At 38.8% G+C, this 21,746-nt stretch overlaps 4 protein-coding genes and 1 pseudogene across 4 annotated transcripts; all 5 read left to right on the plus strand.

Moving 5' to 3' along the window:
- The first annotated feature begins 2,330 nt into the window (after positions 1–2,330).
- Positions 2,331–3,112, plus strand: LOC115735952 (dirigent protein 22-like). The gene has a single exon (XM_030667426.2). It carries the CDS (start codon positions 2,456–2,458, stop codon positions 3,041–3,043), a length of 588 nt encoding a protein of 195 aa, XP_030523286.1. The 5' UTR covers positions 2,331–2,455; the 3' UTR covers positions 3,044–3,112.
- Positions 3,113–5,969: 2,857 nt separating this feature from the next.
- LOC115735953 (dirigent protein 23-like) lies at positions 5,970–6,754 on the plus strand. Its single transcript, XM_048272358.1, has one exon. The coding sequence runs from the start codon at positions 6,077–6,079 to the stop codon at positions 6,659–6,661; it is 585 nt and encodes a 194-aa protein (XP_048128315.1). The 5' UTR covers positions 5,970–6,076; the 3' UTR covers positions 6,662–6,754.
- A 4,004-nt stretch (positions 6,755–10,758) lies between these two features.
- Positions 10,759–11,880, plus strand: LOC115735734 (dirigent protein 21-like). Its single transcript, XM_030667134.2, has 2 exons — positions 10,759–10,887; positions 11,311–11,880. The coding sequence occupies exons 1-2, from the start codon at positions 10,759–10,761 to the stop codon at positions 11,782–11,784; spliced, it is 603 nt and encodes a 200-aa protein (XP_030522994.2). The 3' UTR covers positions 11,785–11,880.
- A 4,355-nt stretch (positions 11,881–16,235) lies between these two features.
- On the plus strand, positions 16,236–17,802 carry LOC115735733 (annotated as a pseudogene).
- A 2,042-nt stretch (positions 17,803–19,844) lies between these two features.
- On the plus strand, positions 19,845–20,522 carry LOC115735868 (dirigent protein 22-like). Its single transcript, XM_030667296.2, has one exon. The coding sequence runs from the start codon at positions 19,871–19,873 to the stop codon at positions 20,453–20,455; it is 585 nt and encodes a 194-aa protein (XP_030523156.1). The 5' UTR covers positions 19,845–19,870; the 3' UTR covers positions 20,456–20,522.
- The last annotated feature ends 1,224 nt before the right edge of the window (positions 20,523–21,746 follow it).

A 21,746-nucleotide genomic window follows, 5' to 3' on the forward strand; every position in this document is an offset into this window, starting at 1 on the left:
ACATTTGCCAATTCTAATCATAAAAGTTCATGTGAGAGGGTAGAGCATATTGGAAGATTTCTATATCAATACACATTGCCATCGAGTACATATCACTTTATATTTGCGAAAACAGGGCTATTTTATGATAATAGACAATTCATTGAAACTTAAGTACAATTGCATTAGTACCCAAAAATAAAAGTACAATTGCATTATCGAATTATAGAAATGTGGTAGGACGCTTACTATAGGCATAATGTCGTAACTATAATTAGTGATGGATGGGCACATTAGAAGTGACTATGAACAAATGCCTAAGGTTTTCTATCCATTTCCTAATATACACACTCTACGGTTCTATCCATTAAGGGTCGTCAAGGAAAAAGGGAGATTGGAGAGGAAGACCTATGCAAAGAGGCTCGATTATAATCCAAAAGTAAAGAGACTCGATCAGAATCAAATATGTGGATTCTGTACATTGTCTATTTGATTTATTAAGTAAATGTTATTCGAACTATCTTTTGGGCATTCTAACTATATTTATATAGTGATCTTAGGTTGCACATTTTGTTCATATTGTATAAGTGATTTTCTTATGGAGCATTTGTCATTAATACTCCTTCGGTTTTGAAGAAATGTAACCTGCTAATATTGTTCGTTTCCTACATTGAAATTTTTTATTAAATAAGCGAAATGAAATTACTATGCCTTCATATATGCAGAGATCATATGCCTTTTTTACACGTTCGTTCGTATTCTGGGACGCCATGCGATTCGACCAAGAGAAGAGACACTGAATGAACAATTTGTTGACATGTTGGAGTAGCCACTTATTAAATCAACAAAACAACAAGAACTTATTAAAGTTCTTGTCTCTCTTTTTCTCCGTAAAATGCGTATATCACACCAAGAAGCTTTCAAATTTGCCACTGCGGTTGCGCTGCCTTTTCAGCCTTTTCTTAGATGATAATCCATAGACATAACCATAATTAGCCGATTGCCTTGAGGGAAAATAACACAGTAATCCACCGTTGCAACTATGAGCTTCTATGAGAAACCGAACTCACAACCATCTAGTTTTGAATTGAAGCGTAGAAAGGCGATTAAACAATTATTATTAAGATTTACAAAATGAAAAAAAGGTGATTAAACAATTATTATTAGTAAGATTTACAAAATAAAAAAAGGAGATTAAACAATTATTATCAAGATTTACTAATTAAAAAAAAAGAGGACTTCTTCACCTACCAACCCCTAAGCTAAGAATAAAGAAATTTTGCAACATTGCGACACTGGATGATGTCAGGGCGAGAGCGAATAATTTGACAAGAGCCGACAAATTTGATAGGGTTTAATATGGTTTGAGAAACTCCACGACAAACCAAGTGCAAATATCCAAGTATTTGGTCCGGTAACGTGAATCGTGATGCCTTATTACTTCCAATTGAAATCATGGACGTTGATGAGAGAGAGTTGAGGATATTGGAAAATGCCTGCACTAATTTGCATTAAATTGATTACGAGATCACTTTATATTTGCGAAAATCAGGCTATTACAAAATATCATACGATGCATGGAAACATATAGAATGTTCTCATAGTGGTCGGTGATGGATGGCCAAATGGCTAAGGTCTCCTCTCCGTTTCCAAACATACATACTCCAGGGTTCTATCCATCAAGAGCCGTTAAGGTTAGGAGGCTCGAATACAATTAAGTATGTGGATTTTGCACATTGTCCATTTGGTTTAATAAGTAGGCATTATTCGAATTATCATTTAGGTGTTCTGAATCTATACAATTCTTACGGATCTCGGGTTGAACTTTTTTGTTCATAGGTTAGCGATTTTCTTACAGAGTGTTTGTCTTCAACAATTCTTATACTTTGAAGAAACGTAACATGCTAATGTAATTCTTTTTGTACATTCAAAGTTTTTTGCTAGTGATAAAAAAAATTACTACAACTTCATATGCTATGTATATGTAGAATTTATGAAAAAGGACACCACATCGCTCACTTTGATGCTATAACATTTCGTTCGATCACTTGAATGTTATTAATCTGTTTTTCAAAAAGTGACTACAAGTACAACAAATTCCAATACCATGACGGATTTTCTAGCAAGGGAAATCGCCACATCATTGAAATGAACATTTTTTGCAAGTTATGACATTGAAGTAATCTATTAAAAAGTTATGATACCAAAATAAATGTTACATGAAAATTATGACATTTGTCATTTTTTAATCATAATATGCGTCTTTTAACACGTCCTCTCCTGCAAAGCATGACATATTTTTTATCCTAGAACGTGCAGAGATGCCATTTATATTGATTTTATTGGTTTCTACAACTTCCGTTGCTTCTGTCTCTATAGGCGTCTTCTTCTTGTAAGTCTCCTTTTTGAGTTCATTTTCGCCTATAAATCCTTTCCAATACCAACTTTCCACGCGATATCAGACTGAAAGAGAGAGATGGCAAAGATATGTTTAACGGCAACGGTGGTGGTGGTGGCTCTTGCTCTGGTGGCCACAGCCGCGACGCTCGCCCATGCTGAGGCGGATAACCCTGAGAAGGTGGACAAGTGGTTCAACGGGCTTAGCAACACCAAGCGCAAGACCACACGCCTCCACTTCTACCTCCATGACATGCTCTCGGGCAAGAGCCCTACGGCAGTGCGCATCGCCGAGTCCACTATGACCAAGAAGTCCCCGACACAGTTCGGGGTGGTCTACATGATGGACGATGCATTGACCGAGGGACCTGAGCTAGAGTCCCCCCTCGTGGGCCGGGCTCAGGGGTTCTATGGCTCCGCCGCGATCGAATCGCTGGGCCTGCTCATGAACATGAACCTCGTATTCACGGGCCCGAAGTACAATGGCAGCACTCTGAGCATAATGGGCCGCAACCCGGCATTGGAGACCTATCGGGAGATGTCCATTGTAGGCGGAACCGGCATTTTCCGGTTATCAAGCGGAATCGTGACGGCAAAGACATACTTTCTCAACCTCACCACCTTTGATGCGGTAGTTGAATATAATGTAATTGCTATGCATTACTAGATACTAATTGGACAAAATCATGGCTAATGCTGTAGTCCATTTCTACTTTTGACCTTCGGCTTGTGGGATCCAAAGGTTATGTGTGGAGGAGTCGTTTCTAATATGGTAATGCTACACGTGCTTTTTGATTTATCATTGAATTTCGTGGTGTAGATTTAAATTGGACGGTACGATTTTCGTCTTCTCGTGGAATGGAACTAGCTGAAAATCTTGAAATTTGAAACCCACTTAAATCAGAGATGAGCTTGGGTTCAATTTCTTGACATTGCAAGTGACATTCTCTCCCTGAATGGGAGCTTTTCTCTGTCTCGATTTCGATCTGAGAGTTTTTCCACATCTTCCTTCACGCCTCCAGTGAAACCTTCATCTCCACCACCCCACGACCCTGCCCTTCCATTTCCGTCGCAGCACGCCGCCATAATTTTTGGCCGCGCCACCGTCTTGTTGTGGTTTCCTCCTCCACTCGATAAGTGCCCAAGAAGTTTCTCTCTGGGTTACGTCGCTGCAATATGCTGAGTTTAAGGTTTTGTTTTCGTTGTTCCTTTGGCATCTTTTGGATCGACAGGAGTATTGATTTGGAAGTCTGTACGTATTGAGGTGCCATGAATATAATAGCCTGGTATTGTTATGAACCCATGAGAATTACTTTTGGTCATGCACCATGTGTATTTCAAGAAAGACTAATTTTGTGGGAGGAGTTGAAAAACATTCAATTGAGAAACCATCTTCCTTGGATTTGCTTGGGAGACTTCAATGAAATACTCGATCATTGAGAGAAGGTTGGAAAGGGGGACGGCTAAGCACTATCGATTCACAGCATTTCAACACTTTTTTGAATGAATGTTACTGAATGGAAGTGGAATGCAAGGGGGTGCGCGTTCACATGGGCAAATAATAGAGAAGGGGATAATTTCGTGAAGCTAAAGCCTATGCCTTAGTCTTACTTGCGATTGGGTCAGGTCACAGCGCAATTTTATTGTCTCTATCCCCTGATACTAAGGAAAGGAAAAAAAGAATTCAAATTTTGAAGCCTGCTGGCTCGAGGAGGAAGAATGCAGCAAGCTGGTTAAAGAAGTGTGGGATTTCCCAGTGGCAAAGAGAGAAGATTTACTGAGTAAATTGAATGGGGTATCAAGAATACTTGTTGTTTGGAGCAGGAAAAAATTCTCGAATGCTAGAGGCAAATCAGTGGGCCGATTCTCAGTTCCAGGTAGGAACTGGCTTACCCTAAAACTGACACCCCTACTGCATATGTAGAGACCATTTGCCTTCTTTAACATGCTCTTTCGTGCAAAGCATGCCCTTGCATCTGACAAAAAAGAGTCCGGCTAGCCTGACGGTAGCAACGGTTCACCTTCGGCCACACTTTCTTATGGATGAATTGGGGGTCATTTTCTTTTAATTCCCACTTTCCCCACATAATTTAGGATTAGATTAGAGAAATTGGAAAGGAAAATTGTTAGCTAACATTACCGAAATCACAATTGGAAAAATCCGAGTAAGTGGAACATTTTGAAAATGAAGAATGGAAAAGCTATTTAAATCCAAAATACAAGATTATCACGAGTAAAAATATATTATCACTAACATTTGCGAACGGCATCCTCCAAATCCCTTCTTTGGTAGAGAATGATATTGACTCCTTTAAAAGTTGCAATTAATTTTTTTTGGGGAATTGTCAAAAAAGACATAAACCTATTGTACTTTTGCCAATTAAATCCTAAACCTTTTAAGTTTGCCAATTAAGTCATGCACATTTTTAGTTTTTGCTAATTGAGTCCTCTTGACCGAAAATCGCTAACGTGGATGCTGATAGTCCTACGGGGCACAACCTGCGTTGATGTAGATAATTTTAAATGATATTATACTTGTTGAAATTTTTCTTATTTTTTTTTTTTTTACTCTGGTTTTCTTCTTCATCGGCCGGGGAAGGCCGCAACATCTCACCGACCGCAAACGAGGGTTGTGGCCATCGCCTGGCCTCACCAGCCGCGAGCAAGGCAGCCTTGCCGAGATCTCGGTGAGGGTCGTGACCCTTGCTCGTGGTCGGTGAGGCGTCACGGCCCTCGCCGGTTGTTGGCGAGGGTGTTGCGGCTCTCACCCATAACCGGCGAGAGCTAGGCAATCCTCACCCGATTCTGAAGAAGAAACTAGAGGAAAAAAATGAAATATATATATTAAATATTATTTAAAATTATCCACGTCAATGCCGATCTTGCCACGTAGGACAGGTGGCATCTGTCGTTAGTGATTCTAGCTAATATGACTCAATTGACAAAAAGTAAAAATATTTAGTACTTAATTGATAAATTTAAAAAGTTTATGGCTGAATTGACAAAAGTGCAATCGGTTTAGAAATTTTTTGACAATTTTCCCAAAAATTTTAAGTTTACTTCAATCTTCTCTTTGATGGAAAAATATCCACTTCCTGGGATTTTTCTATTTGTTTATTCGGTATTGTTGGCTAATCATTTTCCTTTTGAAATTCTCTAATCTAATGCTAAATTAAGCCAGGAAAAATAGGGAGACATGAGAAGTAAAAAGAAAATTGAAACCGGTGGAACCAGTCTCCACTCCACCACTTTTTCAATAAAATTTTGTGGCTGAAATTCAACCGTTTGTTTTGCAAAATAACGGCACCGTCAGCGAATCATTGTCGGACTAAAAAAATCGTTGGAGTCAATTTCCGAATCAAAGACCGCAAAGACGATGCAAAGTCGGTGCTAATGCAAAGATTGACTCAGCGGTCCCACCTGAAGCTTTTGATTTTCTCAGATTGATTTGGTCCTATGGCCGATTAAGACATATGTCCACGCCCGTCCATGTATATGGCCCACGCGTTCGATAAAGGAGACAACATGATGAAGTCTGTCGCCAGCCAAAAGGCACGAGCAATTAGTGATTAATTTCGACAACCTTTGTTGCTTCTTTCTCTAAAGGTGTCTTCTTTTCATAAGTCCCCTTTCAGAAGTTCATTTTCGCCTACAAATTCCTTCCAATAGTATCCATTTTCCCAACATTGAAAGAGAGGAGATGGCAAAGCCATGTTTAACGGCGATGGTGGTGGCGGCTCTTGCTCTGGTGGCCTCAGCCGTGACGCTCGCCCGTGCCGAGGCGGATGACCCCGAGAAGGTGGACGCTTGGTTCACTAGGCTCAGTCACGCCGAGCGCAAGACCACGCGCCTCCACTTCTACTTCCACGACACGCTCTCTGGCAAGAACCCCACCGCAGTACGCGTCGCCGAGGCCACGATGACCGAGAAGTCCCCGACGCTTTTTGGGTTGGTAAACATGATCGATGACCCGTTAACTGAGGGGCCCGAGCCAGAGTCCCCCCTTGTCGGTCGGGCTCAAGGATTCTACGCCTCAGCCGGGCTGGAGTCGCTGGGCCTGCACATGAATGTGAATCTCATATTCATAAGTCCCGAGTACAACGGTAGCACTCTGAGCATATTAGGCCACAACCCAGCGCTCGAGACCTATCGAGAGATGCCCATCATCGGCGGCACCGGCGTTTTCCGGCTGGCGAGCGGAGTCGCAACGGCGAAGACGTACTTTTTCAACCTCACCACCGGTGATGCTATAGTTGAATATAAAGTCATAGCTATGCATTACTAGACACCGAGTGGATATATCGTGGCTTATGTTGTAGTCCACTTCTTCTTTTTCTTTTTTGGCCTTTGATTTTGTGCGGTCCAAAGGTTGTGGAGTAATCACCTCGTTTGTAGTTGTGTGTAGATGTCCTGTCGTTTCCAATTTGGTAATCTCTACGTGCTCTGTGATTTTTCATTGATTTTGTGTGGCTTTGGATGAACTAAATTGGACTCGGTTTATCACCGAGTTGGTAATATACAAAGAGAACTTGCTGAAAACGTCAATGATTTTACCCACCTAATAATTATGAAATTTGAAGCAATCGACGTGAATTTTTTTTTTTTTTTTTTTTTGGTATTTTTGGAATGCTTAATTTAAAATTATTGAAACCCATGGTTATTTATTCATTTGGTTTTGATACAAGAACTATTGGGAGTGCGCAATAGAAGTCCGATAGCTTCACTCGGAGAGACCGCCAAGAGGGAGGTTAAGTCCGAGCCCGTCAACATATCTAGTTGGACCCACCTTCACTCAAAAGCTTAAGTCAATGAGTTATGAGTCAACTTGGATATATTAACAACTCAATATCACATCAATTATCCGATGTACAACTTCTCTAACACAGCTCACACATGCATCCTATCTCCCCGTCACGTGAATTTATCTCAACTTGACTCTCCAAATCATTGCAATGCACCCGCAACTATGCACCACAATCAACCAACATCAACTGCTCGCTTGGGATTGCATCACCCATGGTCTCAATCTTGCGTCACCGGACCAACTCCACGGTCTTTTCTTGCTAAGACTTGCTTTACCGGACCAACTGTCCATGGTCGCTTCTCGCCAAACCAACCGTGATGGCAATTTCCACCCAAAACAAGTGTCGATAATGAGACTTCTTCCTTGAGATATTCACCAAACACCAGGGCTGATTGGAGGCCCATCAATCAAGCATCGGTTCTAATACCAATTGTTGCACAGAACAAGCGATTGAAAAATAAATAGACATAACAAGAAAATAAATCGGACATCATATGTACATGGTTCGATCGTAGAGAGCTACGTCCACGGGGAGAACGGCAACGAATTCCACTATAGATCAAGTGATACAATTGGGAGATTACAAACCACATTCGAGTTACTCAAACACTCTCGGTGTTTCTCAACCCCAATTGCATCAAATAACCCGTAAGTGTTTAGCCTCGCAATACCTCGTGAAATAATCTCTCAATCTCACAAATGAATTAATACTTGATGTAATTCCACGAGAATGTCCACTGCCGAGCACTCATGAAAAACGGTGCTTTAATAACAATTTTACGGCCACGACGTTGAAGAAGCACGAAGAAGTCTTCTGTGCATATCCACCATTGGATATGAATACCGGTGGAAATAATTATTTCCGTTTTCGAATCCAACTGGAAGTTCAATTCTGTAAATATCCTCCCTTTTTTCAATTTTATTTGCTTGGCTGGCAAAACTTGTCCACCAAGTAAATTTATATCAAGACAATATAAGAAAATCCCCAAATTGGAATCCAATGCCCAAAAATAAAGGGTAGTTTCCTCAGTTGACTTCAACGCATGTATGCCCCTTTATTTTTCTTTCTTTCTAATTTCCATGATCAAGAAGCACTTTACTTTATCTATTTCTAAAATTCATATTTTCTCTTCGAGCTCAAACTCGAAACATATTTTAACAAGAACCGTCTCACGATAAGCTCAATTAACCAGCTAAGGATAATAACACTTAGTGCTCTATGTCCGTTCAACTTTATAATTGGAATAGGTGCAATTTGAACTCGAAAGATGTGACACGACGCGGTTCCACCTAGAGATGAGACATTGAACGAGCTATTTGTTTTGACCTTAGCACGTACCTACTCGTTCACGCAGTTTTTTTATCCCTAATATTTGAATAGTGGTATGCCACGAATCTTTAAAATTTTGCCACTTTGGTTGCCCAACCTTTTTCGACCCTCTTTATTTTTCTCATTCAGGAAAATCCAAAGGCATAATTGTAATTAACCGGTTACCCGAAGAGGAACTAATATAACAATTCACCGCCATGATCCTACTTATTTCTCAATTCTCTAGTTCGAACACACAATCATCTGATTTTTCAGTCGAAGTATAGAAAAGTGATTAGGCAATTGTAATCCAGATTCGCTATTTAAACACCGGCTTCCACAACCCTTGAAAAAACAAAAGGGCATAGAGAAGTGTGTCGTCAACGACGTTCCGATTGCAAGACCACATTATAGAAGATGATGTCAGGGAGATGGCGCTAATTGACCGAACCAACATATTTGTTGGCCCGAGAAACTTTACTACATACCAAACGCAAATATTCAATTATTGGGTCCTAGACGTGAATCACGACATTTCATTACTTACGATTCATATTATAAACCTCGATGTGAGAGAATAGATCATATTGGAAAAAATCTATGTGCTTTGCCATGGATTACGATGTCACTTTATACTTGTCAAAAACAGGCTATTATAAAAGGAAATTACTAGCCCGAGACAATCTTGTCGATTATTTCTGACCACACGATCTCTCAATCAATGAATGCTTCATGCAAAACATGATGTGATAGTGTGTGGATTTACGGTTGAGATTTTACCGACCCCGATAGTACTGTTAGAGAAACATTTCCCATTATAAAAAAATTGGACGATGCATGAAAACTTAAGTACAATTACGTTACCAAATTATATTGCGCTTCACACATCTTAGGAGAAAATTACCCAAAAAGTTCTGAATCTATTGTACGGCGGTTAATTCAGTCATAAACCTCTCAATTGTGTCAATTTAGTCCTAAACATCTTGACAAGTCATCAATTAAGTCTTAATTGTCAAAAGGTTTAGGTTGTAATAGTCATAAACAAATTGTCAAAAGGTTTGGGTCTTAATTGGCAAATCATTCAAAATGTTTGGGATTAGATTGGTGCTATTGAAAAGTGTAGGAATGAATTTCCCACTGTACAATAGATTTAGGACGTTTTGGACAATTATCCTCACATCGTGTTCTCGTAGTGACCGGTGATAGATGGGCACATTAGTCGCAACTACATACAAATGGCTAAGGTCGTCTCTCGATTTCCTAACGTACATACTCTATACGTTCTATCCATCGAGAGCTGCCAAAGTAAAAGGGAGACTAGAGAGAAGGACCTAAGTAAAGAAGCTCGATTAGAATCAAATCCGTTGGTTCCACACACTGTCCATTTCACTAATTAGGTGTCGATTTTATGGGAAGCTATGTAATGTATTGTAATCTCGAGTTAATGTCTTATTTATATTGGATTGGCGACTTTCGGAGCGTTCTTCATTAATAATCCTTCTATTGTGACAAAAAAATATGTAATATGTTGATATAAATCATTCTCTACATTCAAATTTTCTTTCACTAATTAAATGAAATTACTATATATTTACATACCATACGAATGTAGAAATTTTGGGAAATGACATCACAAGTGCGATAACTGTCATACGAGGCTCGCTTTGACGTCATAATTTTTCAATCGATCATTTAAATGCCATCACTTATTAAAGAAAAAATCTCACTTGAGCAGCATTAGTTAACGATTTCCCTTGCCCAAAAATCCGATATGGTACTAGAATTTGTGGCACTTGGGGTGATTTTTTTAAGTTATGGCACACTAATGATCCGTCAAAAAGCTATGACACTTGTGGCGAATGATTTTTTACATGTTATGGCACTTAAGAGATCGATTGAAAAGTCATGACACCAAGATAAACCACGTACAAATGTTCTGACACTTATGATGCCTTTTTATATTTAGAATTAATATGCCTTTTTAACATGTCATCTCGTGCAAAGCATGGCATGTTTTTTATTTACCTAAAACGTGCAAAAAATTCATTTTATTATTGTCAATTTCGCTAAACGCAAAGACGATGTGACTTGATACCGCAAAGATGATGACTTAACAATAATGGAGTCGGACTAATTGGTGATTGGTTTCGACATGTTTCTTCCGTCTCTTAAGATGTATTCTTTCGTAGTCTCCTGTTTGAGTTCATTTTGGCCTATAAATTCTTTCCAACTGTATCGTTTTTCTCAACAATTTCAGATTGAAAGAGAGATGGCGAAGCTAGGTTTAATTGCAATGGGGGCGGTGGCTCTTGCGCTGGTGGCTACGGCCGCGACACTCGCTCGTGCTAAGTCGGATGACCCCGAGAAGGTCAATGCATGGTTCAGAGGGCTTAGCCAGGTTTAAGTACATCCCAAGTGCCATAAGTTGTGTACGGCGCTCACTTTAGTGCCAAAACTTTCAAATCGATCACTTTAGTGCTAAGTTTTTGTAACTTCAATCACTTAAGTACCAAAACTTTCAAAACGATCACTTAAGTGCCAACTTTTTTAAAAACAATCATTTAAGTGCCAATGTTTTTAAAAAACAATCACTTTAGTGTCAAATTCACCGAGCCACGTCATCTCAAATATTAATAAAAATAGTACATGTCGAATTTTCGGCAAGCCACGTTAGCTCCGGCACTAAAGTGATCGTTTTTAAAAGAAGTTGGCACTTAAGTGATCGAAGTTACAAAAACTTAACACTAAAGTGATCGATTTGGAAGTTTTGACACTAAAGTGAGCGTCAGACACAACCTATGGCACTTGTGGTGTACTTAAGCCGCTTAGCCACGCAAAGCACAAGACCACACACCTTCACTTCTACTTACATGACACGCTCTCGGGCAAGAGCCCCACAGTGGTGCGAGCCGCCGAGGCCGCAATGACCAAGACTTCCCCCACGCTATTCGGGGCAGTCAACATCCTCGACGACCCATTGACCGAGGGGCCCGAGCTCGCTTCTCCCCTCGTGGGCTGGGCTCAGTGGTTCTATGCCTTGACCGGGCTCAAGTCGATGGCCCTACTCATGTACATGAACCTCGTATTCACAAGCCTGGACCACAACGGCAGCACTCTGAGCATGTTGGGCCGCAACCCACCGTTCGAGTTCCAGACTTATCAGGAGATGCCCATTGTAGGCGGGACCGGGGTTTTTCAGCTGGCGAGCGGAATAGCAACGGCGAAGACGTACTTTTTCAACTCCACCACCGGCGATGCGGTAGTTGAATATAATGTAATATCTGTGCATTACTAGACACTTTGGACATGTAATCGCTCATGTTACAGTCCACATCTCCTTTCATTTTGACCTTTTGGATTTATGCAGGCCAAATGTCATGGCGTAATTATATCGTTGTAGCTTGTGCGTGGATGAGGTGGTGTCCTTTCATTTGGGAATGCTTTTGAAGTGCTTTTCGATTTTCATTGATCCCGTGGTGGAGATTGAAATTGGACTTTGGGTTATCTTTTTGGGAGGCTTTAGTTTGGACTCGGATTATCGCTAGAAGAGAGATCCAGCCACCAGACTGAAATACGAAGAAAGTAGATGATGTGCAAGTTTCGCCATCTTGAAAAATACAAACTTTCTGAATATGTCAATGATTTTACCCACCTAATAATTCTGAAATTTGAAGTGGTAGACATCAAAATTAACTTTTTGATTTGGGAATTTCGTATTATAAAATTGCTGAAACCCAACATTACGTAGGGATTTCGTTTTCCGTATGAAAACTGTCCTAGAAAGCCAAACTAGCTAAGCACAAGCACCCTTAACAATATATCCAGCGCTCTACGTCTACTCAACTTAAGAATTGGAATAAGTGCATTCAAGATTAGAGAAATTGACACAAATAATCCCTAAACGTTGGCCCAATATGTAGTGTCATCATTGAACTTTTGAATTGGCATTATTTTTAAATGTTCAATGTAGTCCCCTAATTTTTCATAACAAAAATTCAAAAAAAAATCATAATTACATTATTGTTCGGCCTTTAGAGTATCTTTTACTCTCAATCTATTTCCTAAATTAACAAAAAAAAATAATATGGCTTTTTTATTACTTTTTTTACCTTTTTGGTTTTTACAAATATGATGGTAGTTCCATTTATGCAACTTTACTTTATGATCTATATAATAGTAAAAGTAGAGCCTCTTTAAAATTTGTATCGGGTTGACATTCCTACTATTATAATTCACAATTTCCTGATTTAACTAAATTTACTCAAGAAAACCCAAAACCCAAAACTCTGAAAATTTTATCTATCTATAAAATTAGGAAGAAGAATTCAATTAATATAAGCACAAGAAAAAGAAAGCAGCATAAATATTATTAAAAAAAAAGTAGCATAAATGGTCCATAAACTTTGGTCTAATGTTCAATATAGTCCATGAACTTTTAACTTTTTCAATTTGGTCCCCAAACATTGGTTCAATGTGCAATGTCATCCCTAAACTTTTTATTTATTCAATATGATCCCTATACTTTGGTCCAATGCTTCATGTGTCCCTAAACTTTTAAACATTTTCAAATAGTCTAGGACTACATTAAACATTTATTAGTAGTTCAAGGACTATAGTAAACAAATTGAAATTTCAAGAACAACATTTTACATTGAACCAAAGTTTAGGGACCACATTGAGCAAATTAAAAGTTTAAGGACCGTATTGCACATAGAATCAAAGTTCGAAAATCATATTGAACATATGCAAAATCTATAAATTATTTAATATCTTATTTTTAAAAAGAAAGAAATATGAATCCAATGTAACTATAAATGAAATAATAGGAACATTTATAAGACCCAAAAGTTCAAAAAAGAAAATAAAAATATACGGTATTTATTGCTGATTTAAGACATGGAATGAAATGAAAAGATACTCTAAAATATGGGCAAAAGTGTAATTATGAGAACTTACAAAATTGCTGATTTGACTTTGTTGTGGAAAGTCGAGAGACCAAATTGAACAATTGAAAGTTTGGGGACTGGATTGAACACTTAGGAATAATTCAAGAACTAAATTGAGAGGATTAAAAATCCAAGGATGAAATTACACATCGGACCAAAATTTAGATATTATTTGTGTAATTTTCTTGGTCATTATAAATATAATCCAAAAGTTTAAACTAATAGTGGATAGATCCGTTTTCACATCTCTTATTATGGTTACAACCCGTTATACTGAATTTGTAGTGGGGTTGAATTCAATTGCTGAATCATTGTCATTCGAGTTTTAGCAGCTGTAGTTCATAAAGTGCACATGTTTTGGATCCGTGAGTTAAATTTCTTGTCTTGGTCAAGTGCTCCTTTAATATGTAGGCCCAAAAAGTTTAAAAACAAAAAAGTTGCGCCCTCATGTTTCCGACACTGTTGGTGAAAAGTTTGAGCGACATGATCCGTGAACATCACGCCCAAAAGAAAGCAAAAACAAAGGGTCGAATATTAAACTTGTATTTTGTCCCTCTTAGGTAATTACATGAGATCAAGTGCTAAAACATTGTCTTTTGTTGCCTTTCTGCTTTACAATGATTTCTCATTTTTCGCTTGAGTTCTAAGCCCAAGTTGAATTTGAACATCAAGGTCGTCCACGATCCAGATATGTTCTTGAGAAACCTCTTCTTTTCGATTGTTTCAAATTCTGACCCGATAATAATAAGACTCGGTGCTCTATGTTTGTTCAACTTTATAAGTGGAATAAGTGCATTTGAACTTGAATGATGTGACGCGACACTGTTCGACTTAAAGACAAGACATTGAATGAACTATTTTTCCCGACCCTAGCACGTTCCTATTCATCCAAGTCTTTTTTTTTTCTCCTTAGATGCAAATATACTACTGTTCCGTTTGTTTCGCGAAAAATATGACCTTTTCGGAAAATGTTTTTCGGGAAGTCATTTTCTAGAAAAATGACTTCCTTTTCCGATGTTCGGCAAAAACTTGAAAAAGTTCTGGAAAATGTTTTCCGCCGTTTGGTAAGGAAAATTCGTCTTATTTTAAGTTCGGAGACTTGATTATATTAATTTTTTAATTAATGCCCTTCCGGTACCAATTTCATGAAAAAAATTCAATTTGGCAATTTCGATGAATTCTGACTTGAAGTTCAAAGGTGCAATTTTTTGGATTTTCTTTTTATGATTTTTTTTTTTATATTTTGAAATTAAAAAATAAAGGAAAATTAAAGTGAATTGGTTAAAGGTGGGGAGGCGTCTTGAGCTCACGCTCGAGACGATATGCCTGTGTTTCATAAAATTGAATAAATTAGTAAGGATAAGTGGTTTTTCAATAAAATGCATCTTCCCCAAATCCTGGCGTGGATTCTTGTAATCAAACGACGACCAGGCAAATTCAGATTTTTTTTTGTTTTTTTTTTTCATTTTTCTGGTAAATAAAGAGTTGTAAAAGAAATTAGAACGCTACTCACTCGCCCATCCGATCAAAATTCAATCTTTGGCAAAACCGTTAAAGTCACCGTGCACCAATCTCACTAATCGCTACTAAGTTATTCTGGTCTCCCCCTAGGAAAATCTGACCCCTAAATAGTAGCAACCTTAGCGATTGACATGTCAACACATAGAAATCCAACCATGTAGTAGAAGAAAGTTAAAATCAAGCAATAATGCTGAAAGAACTAACTGACACACTATGCTCTTCTTGCTTAAAAGATCAGTGATAATCATGAAACTTATGATTCCCCTGCGAAGAAGCCTGCTTCATCTGGTTTGGGATCGGACCACCCTGCATCACCAAGATCAGCATGGGTGGCTGCGCCAGCTGGACCAACCGCACGTCGTGGTACGAGATGGAGCTCTGCGTGGAGCACGAGAAGTTCGGGACGGATGTCACGACTTTATTCCTCGCTATAGCTTTCCTTGCTCGAGGCCGAAACCACCGGCTGCGTCCGTGGCCAGCAACCTGCCGAGGGAGAAGAAGGAATACTAAAAAAAAACACAAAAAAAATAATAATAAAGAAAGTAATTAAAAAATAGATTTTATCCGAAAAATTAAAAATGAAATTTTTGAATTTTGAAAAAATAAATAAAAAACGAAAAGAAAGCAAAAAATAATTAAAAAGAAACAATAGTTGAAAGAGAGGAGGAATGAAAAGTGTGGAAAATGTTTTCCTCTTTTCAAAATGAGGAAATCATTTTCCTTAGTTTTAGAACGTTCTTTTTGTTGACTGGAAAATATTTTCCGTTGACCGCTCATTTTCCACCCCCCAAACACCGGAAATTGGGGAAAATGTTTTCCGGAAAAATATTTTCCGTGAAACAAACGGAGCCCAAATCTTTCAAATTTTGCCATTGTAGTTGTCCAACCTTTTTTACTCCTTAGATGCAAATCATATTTATTGGTTTCATGAACTTGACAACATGCCACTTACAAATACCAATAATTGGGTCCTAGAACATGAATCACCACGTTTCATTACTTACGATTCATATTACAAACCTCGATGTGAGAGAGTAGAGCACATTGGACAATCTTTTTATTATGAATATGCAACGCCACCGATTACGACATCACTTTATATTTGCCAAAAAAAACAGGCTATTATGAAACCTAAGTTCAATTACATTACTGAATCATATTGGGCTCTACACATCTCAGTCTAGTGAAAATGTGGCAGGAGGGCTTACTATAGGCATATCGTTGTAGTAGTGACCGATGATAGATGGGCTCAATAATCATTAGTCGTGACTATGTAGAAATGGCTAAGGTCCTCTCTCCATTTCCTAACATACATGCTCTGCCATCCCATCCATCGAGAGCCGTCAAGGTAAATGGGAGATTCGAGAGAAAGACCTGAGTAAAGAAGCTCGATTATTTGGGGATCCATATAAATGTATTGCGATCTTGAGTTGAATGTTATATTTATATTGGTTCGGTGACTTTCTTACAGAACGTTCTTAATTATTATAATTCTATTTTGACAAAAAAAAAACTGTAATATTTTGATATAAATCACTCTCTACATTCAAATTTTTCTACTATACCTATATATACCTTACGTATGTAAAAAATTTAGGAAATGACATCACAAATGCCATTACTTTTGTACGGCGCTGACTTTGATGCCACAGTTTTTCAATCGGTTTCTTAATTGCCATAACTTATTTTTTTTAAAAAAATCTCACTTGAGTGATGTTAGCGATTTTCCTTGCAAAAAAATCCGATATGGGATTAAAATTCGTGGCACTTGTGGTGATTTTTTAAAATTATGTTACACTGGTGATCGATCAAAAAGTTATGGCACTTGTCGCGAATGTTTTTTTACAATTTATGGTACTTAAGATATCGAAAGTTATGGCATTAAAGTGAATGACGTATGAAAGTTATGGCACTTATAGTATGATTTTTGTCTAAAATTATATGCCTTTGTGACGTGAACCCGTGCGAAGCATGGCATGTTTTTTTGTATAAATAAAACGTGCAAAGACAAGCCATTTATATCCTATAAAAAAGCTCAGTGTCAATTTCCCTAACCGCAAATACGATGACTTAATAAGGTCAACAAAATATTGGAGTCGATCGCCGATAAAAAAAAGCACGACTAATTAGTGATTGCCCTGATTGGTTTCGACAACTTATGTTCCTTCCGTCTCTAAAGATGTGTCCTTTTCGTAAGTCTTCTTTTCGAGTTCATTTTCGCCTATAATTTCTTTCCAACAGTGGTTTTTTCCCACCAATTTCAGATTGAAAGAGAGATGGCAAAGCTAGGTTTAATGGCAATGGTGGCGGTGGCTCTTGGACACTCGCCCGTGCTGGTACAGATGACCCTAAAAAGGTCGACGCGTGGTTCACTAGGCTTAGCCACGCCAAGCGCAAGACCACACGCCTCCATTTCTACTTACACAACACGCCCTCGGGCAAGAGCCCAACGGCGGTGCGCAACGTCGAGGCCGCAATGACCCAGAAGTCCCCGACACTATTCGGGGTGGTCAACATCATCGACGACCCATTTACTAAGGGGCCCAAGCCCGAGTCCCCCACCCCCTCGTGGGCCGGACTCGGGGGTTCTACGCCTCAATTAGGCTCAAGTTGATGACCTACTTATGGACATGAACTTCATCTTCACGAGCTCGGAATACACCAATAGCACTCTAAGCATATTGGGCCGCAACCTGCCATTTGAGACTTATCGGGAGCTGCCCATCGTCAGCGAGACCGACATTTTTCGGTTGGCAAGCGGAACAGCGGGGGCGAAGACGTACTTTCTCAACCTCACTACCCGCGATGCGGTAGTTGAATATAAGGTAATAGCTACGCATTACTAAACACTTGGGACATGTATTGGCTAATGTTATTGTCCACCTCTTTCATTCTGACCTCCTGATTTTATGCGGGCCAAAGGTCATGGCGCAATTATGTCTTTGTAGCTTGTGTGTAGAAGTAGATGAGGTGTTGTCCTTTCATTTGGTAATGCTGGACGTGCTTTTCCTTTTTTATTGATTCGTGGTGGAGGTTATCTTTTTGTGAGGCTTTAGTCTGGACTCGGTTTATCGCTAGAAGAGAGATCCCGCCACCTAACTGAAATACGAAGAAAGTAAGTGATGTGCAAGTTTCGCCCTCTTGAAAAATACAAACTTGCTGAATATGTCGATGGTTTTTACCCACCTAATAATTCTGGAGTTTGAAGTAATCGACATGAAAAGTTAACGTAGTGTTTTGGGAATTTCGTATTATAGAATTACTGGTGGATTCGGTTTTCCTTATGAAAACTGACTTACGGGAAGCCAAACTAGCTAAGCACAATCAACCCCTTAACAATAATTCGGATAGGTGCATTCAAGATCGGAGAAATTGACACAAATGGTCCCCGAACTTTGGCTCAGTACGCAATGTCTCCATCGAGCTTTTAATTCATTTAATGTGGTCCTTAAACTATTCCTAAATATTCAATCTAATCCCTTAACCTTCAATCAGTTACTTAAATGCCATAACCTATTTTTGCTTTTAAAAAGATCTCATTTGAGTAACGTCATCAATTTCCCTTGCCAAAAGATCCGATATGGTATTAAAATTTGTGGCACTTGTGATGAAATTTTTTTTTTTTTTAGTTATGGTACACTAATGAACGATTGGAAAGTCATGACACTTGTGGTGAATGTATTTTTACATGTTATGACACTTAGGAGATCAATTGAGAAGTTATGGCACCAAAATAAGTCCCGTACGAAAGGGAAAAAGTGTCAAAAAAGTCCTAAACACATTGCATTTGTGCCAATTCAGTCATAAATCTTTTTGTTTTTTTTTTTATAATCCAGGATCCGCCAGTCGTAATCGAGTCAACTCACCACCACCCGAAGGGCGGCGAAAAACCTTTCCGACGGCGACTATACCTGGAGGGAGGCTAGCCCCGCAACCCACCAACAAGGGCCCCCCACTTAAGTCCGAGAAACGCGTTGGGAGGGTTTTGAACCTTCGACCAGCTTATACCTTAAGGCCAAAGAGCTCAAAGCTCACCAAACGCGCCATGCCCGTGGTGGGTATCATAAATCTTTTTTTGGTGCCAATTCAATCATAAATCTTTTGTATTGATGTTAATTCAATCTTAAACATTTTGCATTGGTGTCAATTCGGTTATAAACCTTCGCATTTGTGCCAATTGAGTCAATCCGACAACTTTTGGGCGACAATTTCTGACGTAGACGCCGGTTGCCCTATGTGGCACGGCTAGCGCCGATGTGGATTATTTTTTATATTATTTTGATATGTTTAAATATTTTTAATAATTTGTTTGGTTTTTTCTTCTTTTCTTCTTTTTCTTTTCTTGCACTTCTTTAAAAAAATATTGAAAGTATTTAAAAATATTAAAATAATATTAAAATGTCCACATTAATGCTAGCCGTGCTACGTAGGACAATTGACGTCTACTTCAGAAATTTCTGGTCAAAATTTTCCGGATTGACTCAATTGATACAAGTGCAAAATGTTTATAATTAAAGTGGCACAAATGTAATAGGTTTAGGACTTTTTTGACACTTTTCCTTGTATGAAATTTATGATATTCGTGTTATCATTTTTATTTAGAAATAATATGCCTTTTTAACATGTCCTCTCGTCCAACGCATGGCATGTTTTCTAACTAAAACGTGCAAAAAACTGATTTTATTAGGGTCAATTTCGCTAACCGCAAAGACGATGACTTAATAAGGTCAACAAAATAATGGAGTCGGACGCTGATAAAAAAGCACGACTAATTAGTGATTAGATTCGACAACTTATGTTGCTTCCGTCTGAAAAGATGCATTCTTTTGGTAAGTCTCCTTTTTGAGTTCATTGTGGCCTATAAATTGTTTCCAACAGTATCGTTTTTCCCAACAATTTCAGGTTGAAAGAGAGATGGCAAAGCTAGGTTTAATGGCAATGGTGGCGGTGGCACTTGCGCTGGTGGCTACAGCCGCGATACTCGCCCGTGCTAAGACAGATGACCCTGAGAAGGTCGACGCTTGGTTCAGTAGGCTAAGCCACGCCAAGCGCAAGACCACACGCCTTCACTTCTACTTTCACGACACACCCTCGGGCAAGAGTCCCACGGCGGTGCGCGTTGCCAAGGCAGCGATGACCAAGAAGTCCTCGACAACGTTCGGGGCGGTCACCATCATCGACGACCCATTGACCGAGGGGCCCGAGCCGGAGTCCCCCCTCTTGGGCCGGGCTCAGGGGTTCTATGGTAATGTTGGGCTCGAGTCGATGGCCCTGCTCATGAGCATGAACCTCGTATTCACAAGTCCGAAGTTCAACGGCAGCACTCTGAGCATATTGGGCCGCAATCCAATACTCGAGACCTATCGGGAGATGCCCATTGTAGGTGGGACAGGGGTTTTTCGGCTGGCGAGCGGAATAGCGACGGCGAAGACGTACTTTTTCAACTCCACCACGGGGGATGCGGTAGTTGAATATAATCTGATATATATGCATTACTAAACACTTTGGACATGTAATGGCGCATGTTGTAGTCCGCTTCTTCTTTCATTTTGACCTTTTGGTTCTATGCGGGCCCAATGTCGTGGCGTAATTATATCGTTGTAGCTTGTGTGTGGATGAGGTGTTGTCCTCTATTTGGTAATGCTTTTAAAGTGATGTTCAATTTTGATTGATTCGAGTCGGGGCGGAGATTCAAATTGGACGTTATGGTATCCTTTTATGAGGCTCTAGCTTGGACTCGGATTATCGCTAGGAGAGAGATCCAGTCACCTAACTGAAGTGCGAAGAAAGTAGGTGATGTGCAAGTTTCACCATCTTGAGAAATAGAAACTTACCCACCTAATAATTCTGAAATTTGAAGTAATCGACATGAAAATTAACTTTTTGTTTAGGGAATTTCATATTGTAGGATTGTTGAATGCTTAGGGATTGCGTTTTCCATATGAAAACTGTCTCGGGAATCCAAGGGCTCGCATGGTAACACTTCTACTCTAGAAATCAATTTTTGACCAAAAGTTGATTTTTCTACTTTTACCTATCAAGCAAAAGTTAATATTTCTACTTCTATAAAAAAAAAAAAAATTTACTTCTTCAAGTGACTTCAAAATTATTTCCGGACCAAAAAAATGTTCCAGAAGTAGAAAAATAAAGTTGTATAAACAAGCAAATTTTTACTCCGGAAGCACTTTCTAAGCAGAAATTCTATTCCATAAGTGTTATCATGCGCGCATCATACTAGCTAAGCACAAGCAACCCTTTAACAATATATCCATTGCTCTGCGTCTCTCCAACTTAGGAATTGGAATAAGTGCATTCAAGATTAGAGATACTAACACAAATAGTCCATAAACATTGACTCAACGTGCAAAGTCATCATTGAACTTTTGAATTGACGCTATTCTTAGATGTTCAACGCAACCCCTTAAATTTTCATAAAAATGGTAGAAAATTTCATAATTACATTACTGTTCAGCCTTTAGAATATCTTTTGCTCTCAATCTATTTCCTAAATTAACGAAAAATAATATGGCTCCTTTATTACTTTTTTACCTTTTTGGTTTTTACAAATGTTACGACATTTCTATTTATGCAAATTTACTTTATGATCTTTACAATAGTAAAAGTAGAGCCTCTTTTGAATTTGTATCAGGTTGACATTTCTTCTATAATAATTCCCGATATACAGATTTAACAAAATTCAGTTAAGAAAACACAGAGCCCAAAAATCTGAAATTTTTATCTACCAAAAAAATTAGGAACAAGATTTAGGTTAATATAAGCACGAGAAAAA

The sequence above is a fragment of the Rhodamnia argentea genome, chromosome 11 (genome assembly GCF_020921035.1).
Source record: "Rhodamnia argentea isolate NSW1041297 chromosome 11, ASM2092103v1, whole genome shotgun sequence".
In the NCBI taxonomy this organism is placed as follows: Eukaryota; Viridiplantae; Streptophyta; class Magnoliopsida; order Myrtales; family Myrtaceae; genus Rhodamnia; species Rhodamnia argentea.